General features: G+C 42.8%; 1 protein-coding gene across 1 annotated transcript in view; it reads left to right on the top strand.

The window, feature by feature from the left end:
* Positions 1–8,538: 8,538 nt before the first annotated feature.
* Positions 8,539–14,394, top strand: part of Rbl1 (RB transcriptional corepressor like 1) — a 56,074-nt gene continuing 50,218 nt past the window's right edge. The window contains exons 1-2 of the mRNA XM_038330476.2: positions 8,539–8,738; positions 12,883–13,016. Coding sequence (XP_038186404.1) covers positions 8,583–8,738; positions 12,883–13,016 — 290 coding nt within the window. The 5' untranslated portion in view covers positions 8,539–8,582. The remainder of the gene's footprint in view (positions 8,739–12,882; positions 13,017–14,394) is intronic.

Here is a 14,394-nt window from a genome sequence, read left to right on the forward strand (position 1 = left end):
AGATAATTTTATTTTAGGCAGACTACTTAAAATATGGCTATTGCAAAAAGAATGAAATCCTTAGCAATTCAGAAAACAGTGGGTTTTACAGGTCAAAATTGGAATCAATTCACCAATGGACACTTTCAGACAGCTTCAGGAAAAGTTGCCTTTTTATCTTAGCTACTGTGCCTGATATCTAGACCGTATTCGTTTCTAGAACCCTCCAGTCTTGTTTTCTTCCCTGTAGACCTGAGAGAACTGTTACAAGACCCTGAGCCCTCTTTGCGCATCATCGCCTCCCAGGCACTGTTCCGAATCCAGAGGTTAGGGAGTCAGCCAGAATCCCAGAAAACAGTCTGCAGGTTGTGGAAGCTCTTCAGCTGTCTTCATACTTAAAATGTAAAACACATGACCGCAGGTAAGAGCTAATCCTTCCAGAAACCACAGAAGTGACATACTCCATTTTCTTTCTTTTTTCAAATGTTACCATATTTCAACTGTATCTATGAATGTGTGTAGTATGGAGGTCAGAGGACAACTTGTGGGAGTTGGTTCTCTCTTTCTGCAATGGGCATCCCAAGGATCAAACATAGGCTGTTAGGCTTTGTAGCAAATGTGTTTACCCATTAAGTTGATCTTGCCAGCCTGTATTCCGTTTTTCTTTCAGACTTAGGCAACCCTAGCATGAAGCTACTATGCACTTAGTCACCTCCAACATTATCCCCGCTTAAAAAAACATCGTAGTAGTTAAAATATATCAGGGAGTTAGGTTCTTGGTTTAAAATTGTAGATATAGTAAAAACTGTCATGAGTTTGAGTCATGCAGACATCCACAAAGTTTAAGTGCTGCTCACTGCTTTAGAGAGACAGAGGGCGGGATGGGGTTGTTGGGGGATATTCCAGGGCCAGGGACATAAATCAATAGAAGAGTAGGAGTGTGCACACTCAGCAAGTGAGAGGTCCTGGGTTCAGTGCACAAAAACAAACAGGTCATGCATGTAACCCCAGCGCTTGGGAGGCTGAGACAGGAGAATCAGGTATTAAGATCATTCTTGAGTTTGAGACCAGTCTCTACTTCATGCAAGTCTGTTATATTCTATCCAAAAAAACAAGACTTGGGGGCTGAAGAGATGGTTCAGTGGTTAAGAGCACTGATTGCTCTTCCAGAGGTCCTGAGTTCAATTCCCAGGAACCACGTGGTGGCTCACAACCACCTATAATGAGATCTGGTGCCCTCTTCTGGCCTACAGGCAGGATACTGTATAAATAAATAAAATTTTTTTTAAACAAGACTTATGTAGTCACCTTTAATCCCAGCTCTCAGGAGTCAGAGACAGGCACATCACTGAGAGTTCCAGGCCTGCCTGGTCTATATAGCAAATTCCCCGGCCAGTCAAAGCTATGTAGTAAAACTTTGTATGAAAACAAAACAATCCTTAAGTAACAACAGAAAAGACAAAAGAAAAATTCCAAATAAATGTCAGTGTTGTGGTGTTAGTATTGTTGGCTTTGTTGTCAAGGTTAATTGATTAAGGACAAGAAACACCAGTCTGTTTTTACATTTTCATACTTAATATTTTATAAAATCTCGTAAGGCCTTTCTTCTTCCAATTCCTTTTAATGCCTGTGAACAATAACAAAATTCTGACATGGTTATAATGCTCAGTCTATCCCAGTATATACAAAGTCCCTGCTCCTTTCCCCCCATGTTCCTAATTTCTCCAACTACTGCTGCTAGGCCCTTGGTAGCTCTAAGGTGGAATCTGTTTACTACCCACTGCCCACTTTAAATTTAAATGAAGAAATGTTCTCAGAAGATGAATTTTTCTAAGAAACATAGTAGTTAGGCTGGAGAGATGACTCGGGAGTTAAGAGCATGACTGCTCATCCAAAAAACCAGGGTTCAATTCCCAACACCAACATGGCAGCTCACAACTGTATGTAACTCCAAGCTCTGATACCCTCAAACCGATACACATACAGGCAAAACACCAATGCATGTTAAAAAAAGAGAGAGAAACATATTAGTATATGTTGAATAAATACTTTAATAACTGCACCTAGAAGGGTGGGAAATCCCTAAGGGGCATACTAGAAATGAGGTACCAAGTCCAACTTTCAGGCTCTTGTGTTCAGTGGAGAAACCTAAGCAGAAAGCCAGAGCTGAATTCCCTGGGGTGATCTGGAGAGAAAAGAAATGTGACAAGGCAGGTGAAGAGCCAGCAGTGAACGGCACTGTTTGTGTTGTCGAGTGAGCGTCTGAATCTGTATTCACCTTCTTTCCCAACTTTCACTGCTGTCTCTCTGCTGAGATGTCTTTAGGAACAAATTCCTCCATGGTTCATAGGGAGTGGGATGTGCCAATCTGCTAGGTGTAGCTCCAGGAGGTTCAAAATGAAGACCTTAGTTACCTGATGGATTCAGGTATGTCCAGCATATATATATAGCCTGTGGGCCACAGGTATCCTACACCACAGTGTCACATTGGACATTCACTCTGAGTCAGTCAAGACTCGCTAAATCACTACATATAAATCTCTACATATAAAACTGCAAGGAATGGTAACTAAACATACATTTAAATTACATTCACCCCTCATATTCTCCTCGATTCCTGTAGTATGAATTCTAATTGTTCTTTGTTTCTTGTTTGTTTTTGAGACATGGTTTCTCTGTGTATCCTTGGCTGTCCTAGAACTAGTCCTTGTAGACCAGGCTGGCCTTGAACTCATAAAGATCTGCCTGCCCCTGCCTCCCTAGTGCTGGGATTAAAGGCGTGTGCCACCACTGCCCAGTTCCCTTTCAATTCTTTATTCACTTCATTATTATCTTTGTTTTGCAGATGGAGAAACTGAGGAAACAAACATGAAATTAAGTTGCTCTGGGTCACACAACTAGTAAAGGGCAAAGCCAGGATAATCCAAGTATTCTGACTCCTACACCCACATCCTTGGTTAGTCTGCTGTATTCGTCTACAATCTGCTCTTTCTTGCAAATGGGAATAAACACAGATCTGCTCTATAGTTCATCTCAGTTGCTGAATTTGTGCTTCAAAAAAACCCCATGCAACCAAGTATGTTTTTTTAGTAATACTGAGCCTCCAGTGTTTAATCAAATTCCAGGACTGACCTCTTATTTCCTAAAGATAGCATGCTGTACATTTTGATCACAGAGAACATCCATCCATCCTGTACTGTAAAGATAATGGAGTTATATAAAAACTGGTGGTTTTCTTGAAACTTTTTTTCAGTGCTTGGTTTGATTTCATGCACTTTTCCATTTTCAGGGCGGAAAGAGACCTGTAGGGATGGAAAGATACTCATTTCTAAATTTTCATATTTGAAAAAGTGAGAACAAGCCAGACTTCGCATATTATGCCTCTACCCCAGCACTTGTGTGGCAGAGGTGAGAGAACTGTCACAAGTTCAAGGTTATCCTGATCTATATAACAAATTCCAGGTCAGGCAGAGCAAGACTCTGTTACAGAAGGAGTAAATGAATTCCCTTTTCAAATCCAAAAAAAGCAAGGGGACTGTGATTATAGAGGCTAAGCTGAGGATGTAGTTTAGATCTTTAGTGCCAGGACAAGACTGAATGACCCCTTTCTTCTCATATTTTGTACTGTAGTTCTTTTCCCTCCAGGTAGATTTTATTTTTTAACTAATGCCACCAACAGGTGGTCTCAAGCATAAAAATGCTTATTTTATTTATATTTGTTAGTTAAAATTCATTGAAGTACATACTGAAAGACATGGGACTGCTGCTTACTGAACTACCTCAGAACCTGGGAACTTGTATAAGTGACTAATAGTGATAATACTAGTAAGTCTATTAAATCCAGATAGCTTTATTATTTTTATATAAATCTATCCTTAGAAACGGGTTAGTGGTTTTTATTGATTTTCTAAAAAAATGTATGAAACAAAGGGTCTAGGCTTTAATTTTGTCATATGTTGAAAAAAACTGAAAACAGTACAATGTTATTTTAATACTACATATTAAAATGTATTGTTCATTTTCTATTACTGATACACTCATGTCTTTATTATTTTTGATTCTCACTTTTTGTAGTAACTGCTTTGCTTTCCTGCCCTTCACTGGGACACCTATTTCATAAGAGCTTCTTGTGGGGCATTATGGCTTACTCCACTCAAGATCAGCCTGGGCTGTGTTAGACCCTGCCTCAAAAAAAAAAAAAAAAAAAATAGGGGCTGGAGATCGGGCTCCACAGTTAGCTTGGCTTTCTGTACCCGTTGGTCAGCTCACAACCACTTGTAACTCCAGCTCCTGGGGATCCAGTGCCCTCTTCTGGCCTCTGTGAATGTGTGTGTGTGTGTGTGTGTGTCTGCATGCACACATGAGCAACCCTCCACACACACTTAAAACTAAGTCTTTTACAAAACAAAATTTTTTTCTCTCATTAAAAGACTATTATAGCCGGGCGGTGATGGCGCACGCCTTTAATCCCAGCACTCGGGAGGCAGAGGCAGGCGGATCTCTGTGAGTTCGAGACCAGCCTGGTCTACAAGAGCTAGTTCCAGGACAGGCTCCAAAGCCACAGAGAAACCCTGTCTCGAAAAACCAAAAAAAAAAAAAAAAAAAAAAAGACTATTATACAAATAAAAGACAGGTCTGGGGATGGGAAGGAGCTCTCAGGTAACAGCCTATCAAGAGAAGCATATTATGCTAGGTAAAATTATAAGCTAGGTTTATCTGTCCTTTCTACCCCACCCCTACCCCAACTTGGCTCTGTGCTTCTCCATCTCTTTTGTGCGGATGGATCTGAGGCACTTACTACTATGTGTAAATGATCAAAAATGCAAGGCTTAATGAAGTTACAGTCCCAGAACATGACTCTGAAGCCCAAATCGTGAAAGTTTACAGAGTGTTAAGTATTGCTGAACAGAACAGAGAAGGAAGAGTTAGAGTAAGGGCAGGGAATGGAGACTTTCCTTTTATACCTGAGTCCATATCTCTCATGCTTTGTCTTTCTTTCTTTCCTTTTTTAAAAAAATTTGTAAAAATATTTATTTATTATGTATATAGTATTCTTTCTGATTGTATGGCTGCAGGCCAGAAGAGGGCACCAGACCTCATTACAGATGGTTGTGAGCCACCATGTGGTTGCTAGGAATTGAACTCAGCACCTTTAGGAAGATCAGGCAACACTCTTAACCGCTGATCTATCTCTCCAGCCCTCTTTGTGTGTGTGTATGTGTGTGTGTGTGTGTGTCTCCCAAATCTATAGATGAAAGTTTCTGTCCCGCCCAACCCCACAAAAAAAAAAAAAAATCTTCCTCAAGAGCAGAGGAAAATGACAAAACAGCAGAGAGGGATGGTCAAAAATGTCCTGGCACAAACCTTTAATCCCAGCACTCAAGAGGCAGAAGCAGGCGGAATTCTGTGAGTTCAAGGCCTGCCTGGGCTACAGAGATAGTTCTGGGATGAACCAGGGCTTCCAGAGAAATCCTAACTAAGAAAAACGAAAAACCAAACCAAAAGAAAGCAAAGCAAGTCTTCAGATTTGCAAAATCAAAAGGAAAGGGGCAGATTCTATGATTTCTAAAGATTAGTGAACTCCAGAAGATGGGATGATTTCCCTGACTCAAAGCAGTCCTGAACTGGCCATGGTTTCTATGCTCATCTGTCCAAGGAAGACAGTACTGATTTAAGATCATTCCCACTAGGGCTGTGATGTAGCTTAGTAGCAGAGAACATGCATAAGGCTCTGGGTTTAGTCGTCAGCACCATAAAAATACATATAAATATGTATAATGTATTCTATAATTGTGTATGAGGGAATTACTGCCACCTCTTTTTGTTTTAACAGAAATGATAACACAAGTATAGAAAAGGATAAAAATCTCAGTGATAGTGATTTACAAAGAAATTAGAGGGACAGTTAAGAATTCAGGAAAGGCTGGGCAGTGGTATTGCACACCTTTAATTCCAGCACTCGGGAAGCAGAGGCAGACGGATGTCTGTGAGTTCGAGGACAGCCTGGACTACAGAGTGAGTTCCAGGACAACCAGGTCTATTTCACAGAGAAATCCTGTCTCAAAAAACAAAACAAAAAATCCAGAAAAGATGTTGTTTTAGTCACTATTCTCTTGCTGTGAAGAGAAACCATGACCAATGCAGCTCTTATGAAAGAAAGCACTTAAGAGCTTGCTTACAGTTTGAGGTTAGTTCGTTATCATCATGGTATCATATAGGCAGGTGCTGGACTAGAAGCTGCGAGAGAGAAAGAGAGAGAGAGAGAGAGAGAGAGAGAGAGAGAGAGAGAGAGAGAGAGAGAGAGAGAGGGGGAAGATGGCGCGTCCAGCTTTTAAAAGCTGCCTAGCGCATGCACACAGGGGCTTGATGTGGCTATGTCATACGCAGATGGGGGGGGGTCACGCATGCACACAAGGGCTTGGCTGAGTCAAACGTGGATGATGTAATCCACCCAGCATGAGGGTCATGCCCGCGGCATGCCCTCTCCCCCTTTCCCTCTCTCTCTCTCAGCACACTGACTTCCCCAGGCCTGTACAACCCCCTCTAGTAAATTCCTAAGTGGGTTTGCTGCATATTTTGTATTTCCTTCTCACTCGCTCCAGGTAATTTCATCCACTTCCTACAAGAACCCACCATGAAACTACACTATAGCCAGCCTTGCTTGTCCTTTTGCTTGAAGGTCCATCCTAGTCAAAATCTTTTAACACCATGGCCTAGATGAAGACCTATGTTAATGGGTGATGTTCAGCTATTTCTTTTGAATTGAAGCATTCTCTCCTGGAAAGAGGCTCATAAGACTCTGGGAGAAAACAAGACTTAAAAGGCTCAGAAACTTACAGGACTCACACAAGATCCATTCCTCGGGAATACATTACATTTATTATATATACGCATTAAATAATTGCTAGGGAAACTCAGGCTGGTGGTGATGCCAGCTAGTTGTGCAGGGAGCACCAAGGATGTGGCTTTTGTAGGGGGTCATCATGATGGAATGGGCTTTTTGATGAACAGCTGTCTTTGCACCCATGCTCCCTCCTCTAAGTAACCCCTGTAAACTGACTCACTGTTTCCCTAAAGCTGGATGAGGCTGGACTGTTTCCTGGGATGTTATTTGTCTCTCTGGGATTTGGAGAGGTTTACCTCTCCCCAGGAAAAGTCACATAACACAGGGCTCCTGTCAGCAGTGTACCCCTTGTATTTTCGTCCAAAGATTCCTTCCAATCTGGCACCTTCCAGCATGTAAGACAGCACCCCACTACCTCCAAATTTGGTAGCCTTTCTCTTATCCCATCCATGATAGCCACAGCTGCAGCCAGAGGAGTTTGTGCAAAACAGACTGATCATCACTAACATGTTCAAAGCTCTGCTTGGAGTAGAACATCCAGGCTTTGGTGGGGCATGTGAATTCCTTCATAACTTGCATCGATATCTCCATTTTCTTCTTTAGTGACTCCTTCATCCAGACAAGGGTACTTTGTAATGTTTCAAATACACCACACTAAATTCTGAGTGCCAAGAACTAATCCAAACTAAAGAATACAGTAAAGACAAAATGTCTATCTCACCATTTAATTATTTTAGTAGGCAGAGCTGGTCGATTAGCACGACAGTTTCAGAGAAGGTACCATCGAGACAATGAAGTGGATGTCGGGTGGGAGGCGTCACCTACTTTTAGGTGTACCGCGCAGAAATGCAGTTTGATGAAGACACGAGAAAAGCCCCCTCCGACTGAGAACTAGCTTGATATTCCCAAGGTTAAGAATTACCTGATGCATCTGAATGTTTTATTTTTCTGTATTTTAAGGACAAAAAGGCATATCCTGAGGGATTCTAGGTGAAACTGTCAGGTCCTAGTTTACGTTTTAAAAACACGTCTCAGGTTAGCGCAAAGACCACCTCTACTCCGGAAATGGCTACTTACTGGGTCAGTTTCAGAATCCAGGGAGTTAAGAAAGGGCGAGGCTGAGAGGCGTCACCTAAACTTTGCCTAGCCTCTCCATCCCTTTCTGGCGAGCCAGAAGCCAGAAGCCTCCGACGTGGCGCTCCTACATCAAAGAGCCACTTGCGGCTGCTCCCTCTCCCATCTCCATCAAGGTCAAAGCTCAATGAGAGAAGGTTTAATGCGCGCCGGGGAGCTGACAAACCTAGGGTCCACGGACTAGTGTCATGGAGAACGTTTCTCACAGGGGAGGACGAAGTCGCCACAGGTAGTCCTAAGTTACCCACACCACGGGACCGGCTGTGGAGAGCGCGGGTCGCAAGCTACAGTCCCGGCGGCCTCAGCACCGGCTGGGATCCTTCCGCCCGCTCCCTCGCGTCCGTCCCCGCGGGCCGGTACCCCGGGGCTGCCCCGCAAGGGCCCGAGCTAGGGCTCCTTTAGAGTCTGAGGTCCATCTTCTTATCCCATTCCCGGAGCGGGGCTATTGCGGGCTCCAGAGGAGAAAAGGGACTTTTTGAGGATCAAAGCGGAGGCAGACGATGAAGGGAAGGCGAGCTCAAGCAGGCGATTTTCGCGCGCTTTGTCGCGGGGGGTTGTGGGTAGCTCGCCGGGAGGGAAAAGACAACCCCGAAGCCGGGTCGCGCCGCCCGTCGGGCCGGAGGGGATGTTCGAGGACGAGCCCCAAGCCGAGGGGGCGGCGGTGGTCGCCGCGGCCAGGGAGGCGCTGCAGGCCCTGTGCCAGGAGCTGAACCTGGATGAGGGCAGCGCGGCCGAAGCCCTGGACGACTTCACTGCCATCCGCGGCAACTACAGCCTAGAGGTGAGCGGCGGCAGGTGGGCGACGGCCCCGACCCTCGCCAGGCCCCACCTCCGGCCCGCCCCCGCCCCGGCCTCTCGGGCGGTGGGAGTTCCCCCACCTCCGAGGGTCTCCGAGGAGCGCGGGGAGAGAAGGGTGGGTGTAGCTCGGTCAGCCCACCCATTTGTTTTGAGGCGGGAAACCGAAGCTGAGAAAAGGAACTGCTCCCGAGTCCCGCTCTGCTCCGGAGCTCCCTAGACGTCAGGCTTCCAAACTTGATTTCTGCGCGCCGCCCAGCGCCCCAAAGGGCGCCGTTAAATCGATCAGACCTGATCCTGTGATAAAATGAGTCGCTCATCGCTGCTCATTCCTTTGCTTATGTCTTTCCCCACTCTTTAAACACGTTTGGATCCCCTCTCCGCGGAAGAGAAAGCGGGGTCCTAAGAGGTTAATTTGGCGCCCCAGGTGACACGGTTTGTGATGGAGTCTGGTTCAGCTGTATGAGCCTTTTAACCTCTCCACCCTTCTGCCTCTTAGGGTGCAGCAGTGGGTTCGTTTATACCAGGGCAGTCTGATCAAAGTCAGCACACACACACAAAGCTCTTCTCAGTCCCACGTTCCTCTCTGCCAGGTCGTTATCGTGGTCTGACCCTGAATAAAATAAGCGGTGGTTGTCACTGTTAGATTTTCCCAGTAACTTTTTTTTTTTTTTTTTTTGGTTTTTCGAGACAGGGTTTCCCTGTAGTTTCTAGAGCCTGTCCTGGAACTAGCTCTTGTAGACCAGGCCCAGTAACTTTTATATCTGTCTCCACAGCAGGGCAGTGTTATCACTGCCCAGGATTGTTTTGCTTAGAATCACTCGAATATCGAAACTTAGAGAGGTATATAAGCTCAGTGTAGAAACAGAACTGTAATGACATGTACAAGTGGAACTCATGCCCGTGGGTTCCACAGGTCAAAAGTATTTGGGGAAAAAACTGCATTTTCCGGAACATGAACAGACTTGTCATTCCACAAACAATATAATATCATTATTTACATAACATTTACATCAAGTAATCTAGAGATCATAGGTTATGTGCAAATGCATTGCCATTTTAAATCAGGGGTTGAACATCCTTGGATTTTGGTATCTTCTGGTCTACGGGAACCATACCCCAGGGGATATTTCAGCATATCCCTGGGATGTACAGAAGCTTTCATTATCCACAAGGGCTGGATTCACATATAGATTGATCCTCTGACAATTGCTGCACTCAGAGGCATGGAGTTGGAAATGAGGATGGAGTGGTTGAGACAGGCAGATCCCAAGTACCCAGCCCTGGCCTGCCAGTCTAACTGCAACACAGAGCTCCCGGTTCAGTGAGAGACTCTGCCTCAGAAGACACCCAGCAGTTATCTCTGACCTTCACTCATGAATACATGAATGGGGGAACACATTTACACATGTGCACATGCATGTGTACACACGTACACTATATAAAAAAGTGAGGGAAATTTTAATGGCATCTCAGCTGGAAATGTTTTTTAACGTACTGAGAAAGCAGTTCTAACCTCCCAGGCCTTCATTTATCATTGAGTACAATCTGTGGCCAAGTCACTCAACTTAGATGCTTGTTTCAGATTTTAGGTATGTTAAACTCAGCCTAAGTTGTTAGCTTTCTGCAGGTCACTCTGCCTGGACTATTTCCCTTCACCTGTAACTCCAGAGAAGGTTGACAATCTAAATGCTAAATCTATAGTTAGGCAGAGTTGGTTGACACCTTAAATGTTTACTGTAGAAAGCATGGTTCAGCAGTTTAGACACTGGCTGCTATTGCAAAGGTCTTGAGTTCAATTCCCAGCATACTTTCACAACTATCCATAATGAGATCTGGTGCCCCCTTCTGGCGTGAAAGCATACATGCAGGTAGAATACTGTAGGCATACTAAATAAATAATTCTTTAAAAATTGAGTGTGGAAGTAGTCTGCCCTGTGCTTTTTTTTTTTTCTTCTTGTTTTTCTTCTTTTAGTTGTTAGTGAAAGACGCTTGGAGAAAAGGCATCTCTCAGTCTCTGCTACTCCTAAGAATCCTGTCTACAGTCTCTATCCCTGCCTAATCCACCACACAAGGCCCTGCAGGCATTCTGCCTTTTCTCACCTAACTTACATTTTTTGGTAGTTTGCTACTGAGCAGTTTTAAATCTTCCTTTGTGAAGTTTCTGTTGACATCCAGTCAAAGTCAGTTAACTACACTGTATTTTCCCACGCTTTCTCTTCAACTCTTAAAACATATGTGTGCGTGTGTGTGTGTGTGTGTGTGTGTGTGTGTGTGTGTGTAATACCAATTAGGGAGAACAGTTTCTGTTACTATTCTTAACTTTAGACTTGGAGATTAAGAGCCATTTTTGATTTTGTTTCATTGGTTTAAGTATTCTACCACTGAGGTATATCTCTGATCCTCTCCATAAAAATTTTAAAATAAAATTTTAATTTATAATCAGGAGGTGGCATGTGCCATGTGGAGGTTGGAGGACAACTTCTGTTGGGTCTGTTCTTTCCTTCCACATTGACATGGGTTCCAGGGATCAAACTGAGATTTCCAGACCTACATAGCAAGTGCCATCTCTCCAGCCCTGTATCTTAATTCCTTTCAGGATTATTGCCATTTTTTTAGCTTTTAGTTATATCATTCTCCCCATTCCTTTCCTCCCTCTGACCCCTCCCTCTTTTATGTACCTCCCCTTTATGTTGTCTCTCAAAATCATAGTCTCTTTTTAATTGTTGTTCCATATGTGTGTATATGTCTATGTGTGTGTATATTTCTAAATATATAAATGTAGTTTTCTCTGTCCACATGTATGTTTTTAGGCTGATCATTTGGTGTTGGAGAGCCAGTTGGTGTGCTGTTTCTCTCAGCACTCCTCAGTTCCCTGGTTCTTTGCCTAGGTTCCTCCTTCCACATTAGCACTATTGGTCTATTGGTGTCATGCTTGTTCAGGTCTTGTTTATGCAGCCATGCTAGTGTCTGTATCTGTAATTCTTTTTTTTCCTCTGGGTAACCCTGACTGTCCTGGAACTTGCTCTGTAGACCAGACTGGCCTCGAACTCGGAGATCCAAATGACTCTGCCTCCTAAGTACTGGGATTAAAGCTTGTGCCACCACTGCTAGGCCTGTATCTGTAATGCTTAATCCTCTTACTTCAACTGTATTTCATCCAGTCATGCAGTGTTACCACTTGAAAACATTTGAAGTCAAGAGCAGAAAATTAAGTGTTGAATTACCAATTGTTACTTTTTTATAGCTTGTAAATTGAGATATCTATGGTGGTGGAGAACTATGCTTAATATTTTAAAGATAACTTACTATGGGATAAATAATGCCCCAAATCCTGCTCTCACAAAAATGACATTGTCCTTCATATTGTGGGTATTAATGATTACTGTATTATTATATATCAGCATATTAATATGTTGACATGTGACTCCCCTGACAACTTTCTACTCTATTTTTTCTTTTCTCTGCAGAATTGGTTAAAAAGAAATATAATTTTTGTTTTGTTTTTTGTTTTCAAGACAGGGTTTCTCTGTAGCTTTTGGAGCCTGTCCTGGAACTAGCTCTTGTAAACCAGGCTGGCCTTGAACTCACAGTGCCTCTGCCTCCTGAGTGAGAAACATAAAATTTAAATAATAGAAAAGAATAAATACAATCGAGAATATGACTGCCAGGTGGAGTTGGCATATGCCTTTAATCCCAGCACTCAGGAAGTAGAGTGAGGTTGACCTCTGTGAGTTCAAAGCCAGCCTGGTCTACAGAGCTAGTTCCAAGATAGCTAAGGCTACACAAAATTCTGTCTCAGAAAGAGAGAGGGAGAGGGAGAGGGGGAGAGAGAGAGAGAGAGAGAGAGAGAGAGAGAGAGAGAGAGAGAGGAGAATACAAAAAAGATTTTAGTAAAATTCTTTCAGTAAGGCTAAATTTGGAATTAAGTAAGATATCTATTTTTAGATTTAGAAATTCAGGAAAATTTCTGATTTTTCTAAGAACAGGGAGGTAAATGTGGAGGTCTATATTGATATTTGGGACTGTATTCACCTTATTTCTTTAGGGTTTAGAGAGATGAAATTATAAAACCTTTCCCAGGTAAGCATTTTAAGGTGTCTCTGTATTTTTCTTGTGTTTCCCTGCAGGGAGAAGTCGTACACTGGCTGGCATGTTCTTTATATGTTGCTTGCCGCAAGAGCATCATTCCTACAGTGGGAAAGGGCGTCATGGAAGGAAACTGTGTTTCATTGACCAGAATACTTCGCTCAGCTAAGTTAAGGTAAAGCATTTTGCTTTCCCAAATGTTTTAGAAGTACTAAGTTTGGCTGGAGAGGTTGCTCAGTGGGTAGAGTATCTGTCACACAAGCATGAGTACCTGGGTGCTTGTGCCCTGGGCCTTAGTGCTGGGAGACCAAGGCAGGCCATCCTAGGGCTTGGAGGGCACAGTCCAGTCAGAATGACAGCTCTACCTCAAAAATTGAAGTGGAGGTTCTGGAGAGATGGCCCAGTGTTTAAGAGAACTTCCTGTACTCCCAGAGAGCCTGAATTTGGTCCCCAACATCCATACTGGGGCTCATAACTCCCTGTAACTATACTTCAAAGATGTAGTTACCTTTGACACCTTCTTGCTTCTTGTGTTTCCCTGCAGGGAGAAACTCTGCTTAGACACACACACACACACACACACACACACACACGCAAAGATAAATTTAAAAATAAAAAATTTTAGTGGAAAAGTTATTGAGGGAGATACTTCAGTGTCATTTGCTGGCTTCTACATGTAGCTACGTGAACAAGTATACACACATGCACACACATAAACATACACCACAAGCACACAGAGTCCTAAATGTCATTTTAGGATTCGGTTTCTCTCATTTTAAGTCATTTGACTTTGTTCTGTTACTGCATGTTCTTTCCCAGTTTGATCTTGCTTCTCTACGTTGCCTCTTCAGATTCTAACTTCAACCAAAGGCTTCTGTTAAATTGATTTTAGCTATACTTTTGCTCACTAATTTTTTAAAATTTGAAAATAGTTTAAAGCTTACAGGAGAATTAGAAAAATGAGAGAAATGGAAAGAATACCCGTCTACCTGTGATCCAGTCTCACCGGTTACTGCCATTTTACCTCATTTACTTTATCAATTTATCTTTCTGTATTAAGTATTATGCTCTTTCTCTCTCAGTGCTTCTTCCTTACTCATTTTAAAATGAGTTGTACTCTTTATAACCTTTTATCCTGAAATTGGTTTCAATGATATTTTAATTAGTTAGTTATTTACTTATTTTTGAGAGTGAATCTTACAATATAGCCCAGGTCCAGGCTAGTCTCAAACTGTGGCTCTTGCTGCAGCCTTCCAAGTGCTACAATTATAGATGTGTGTCACCATGCCCAGTTTCAGTGGTATTTTTTAATTAACTATGATGCAGTCTTCAGGGAACTTAACATTTTTTTTCAAGTCTGCCATCAATAGTCTAGTTTTGTTAGTTGAGCTAATAATATTCCTGGTAGCATTGTTTTTCTTTGAGTACCATTTCCAGTTTTGGATCAGTATTACATTCACTTATTCCTATTTGTTCCCCTTTAAAAAGGAATATTTTTGTAGCCGTTGTCTCTTTTTTATTTTTATTTTATTTTGTTTTTTCAAGACAGGGTT

This window comes from Arvicola amphibius, chromosome 5 (assembly GCF_903992535.2).
Source record: "Arvicola amphibius chromosome 5, mArvAmp1.2, whole genome shotgun sequence".
Taxonomy (NCBI): Eukaryota; Metazoa; Chordata; class Mammalia; order Rodentia; family Cricetidae; genus Arvicola; species Arvicola amphibius.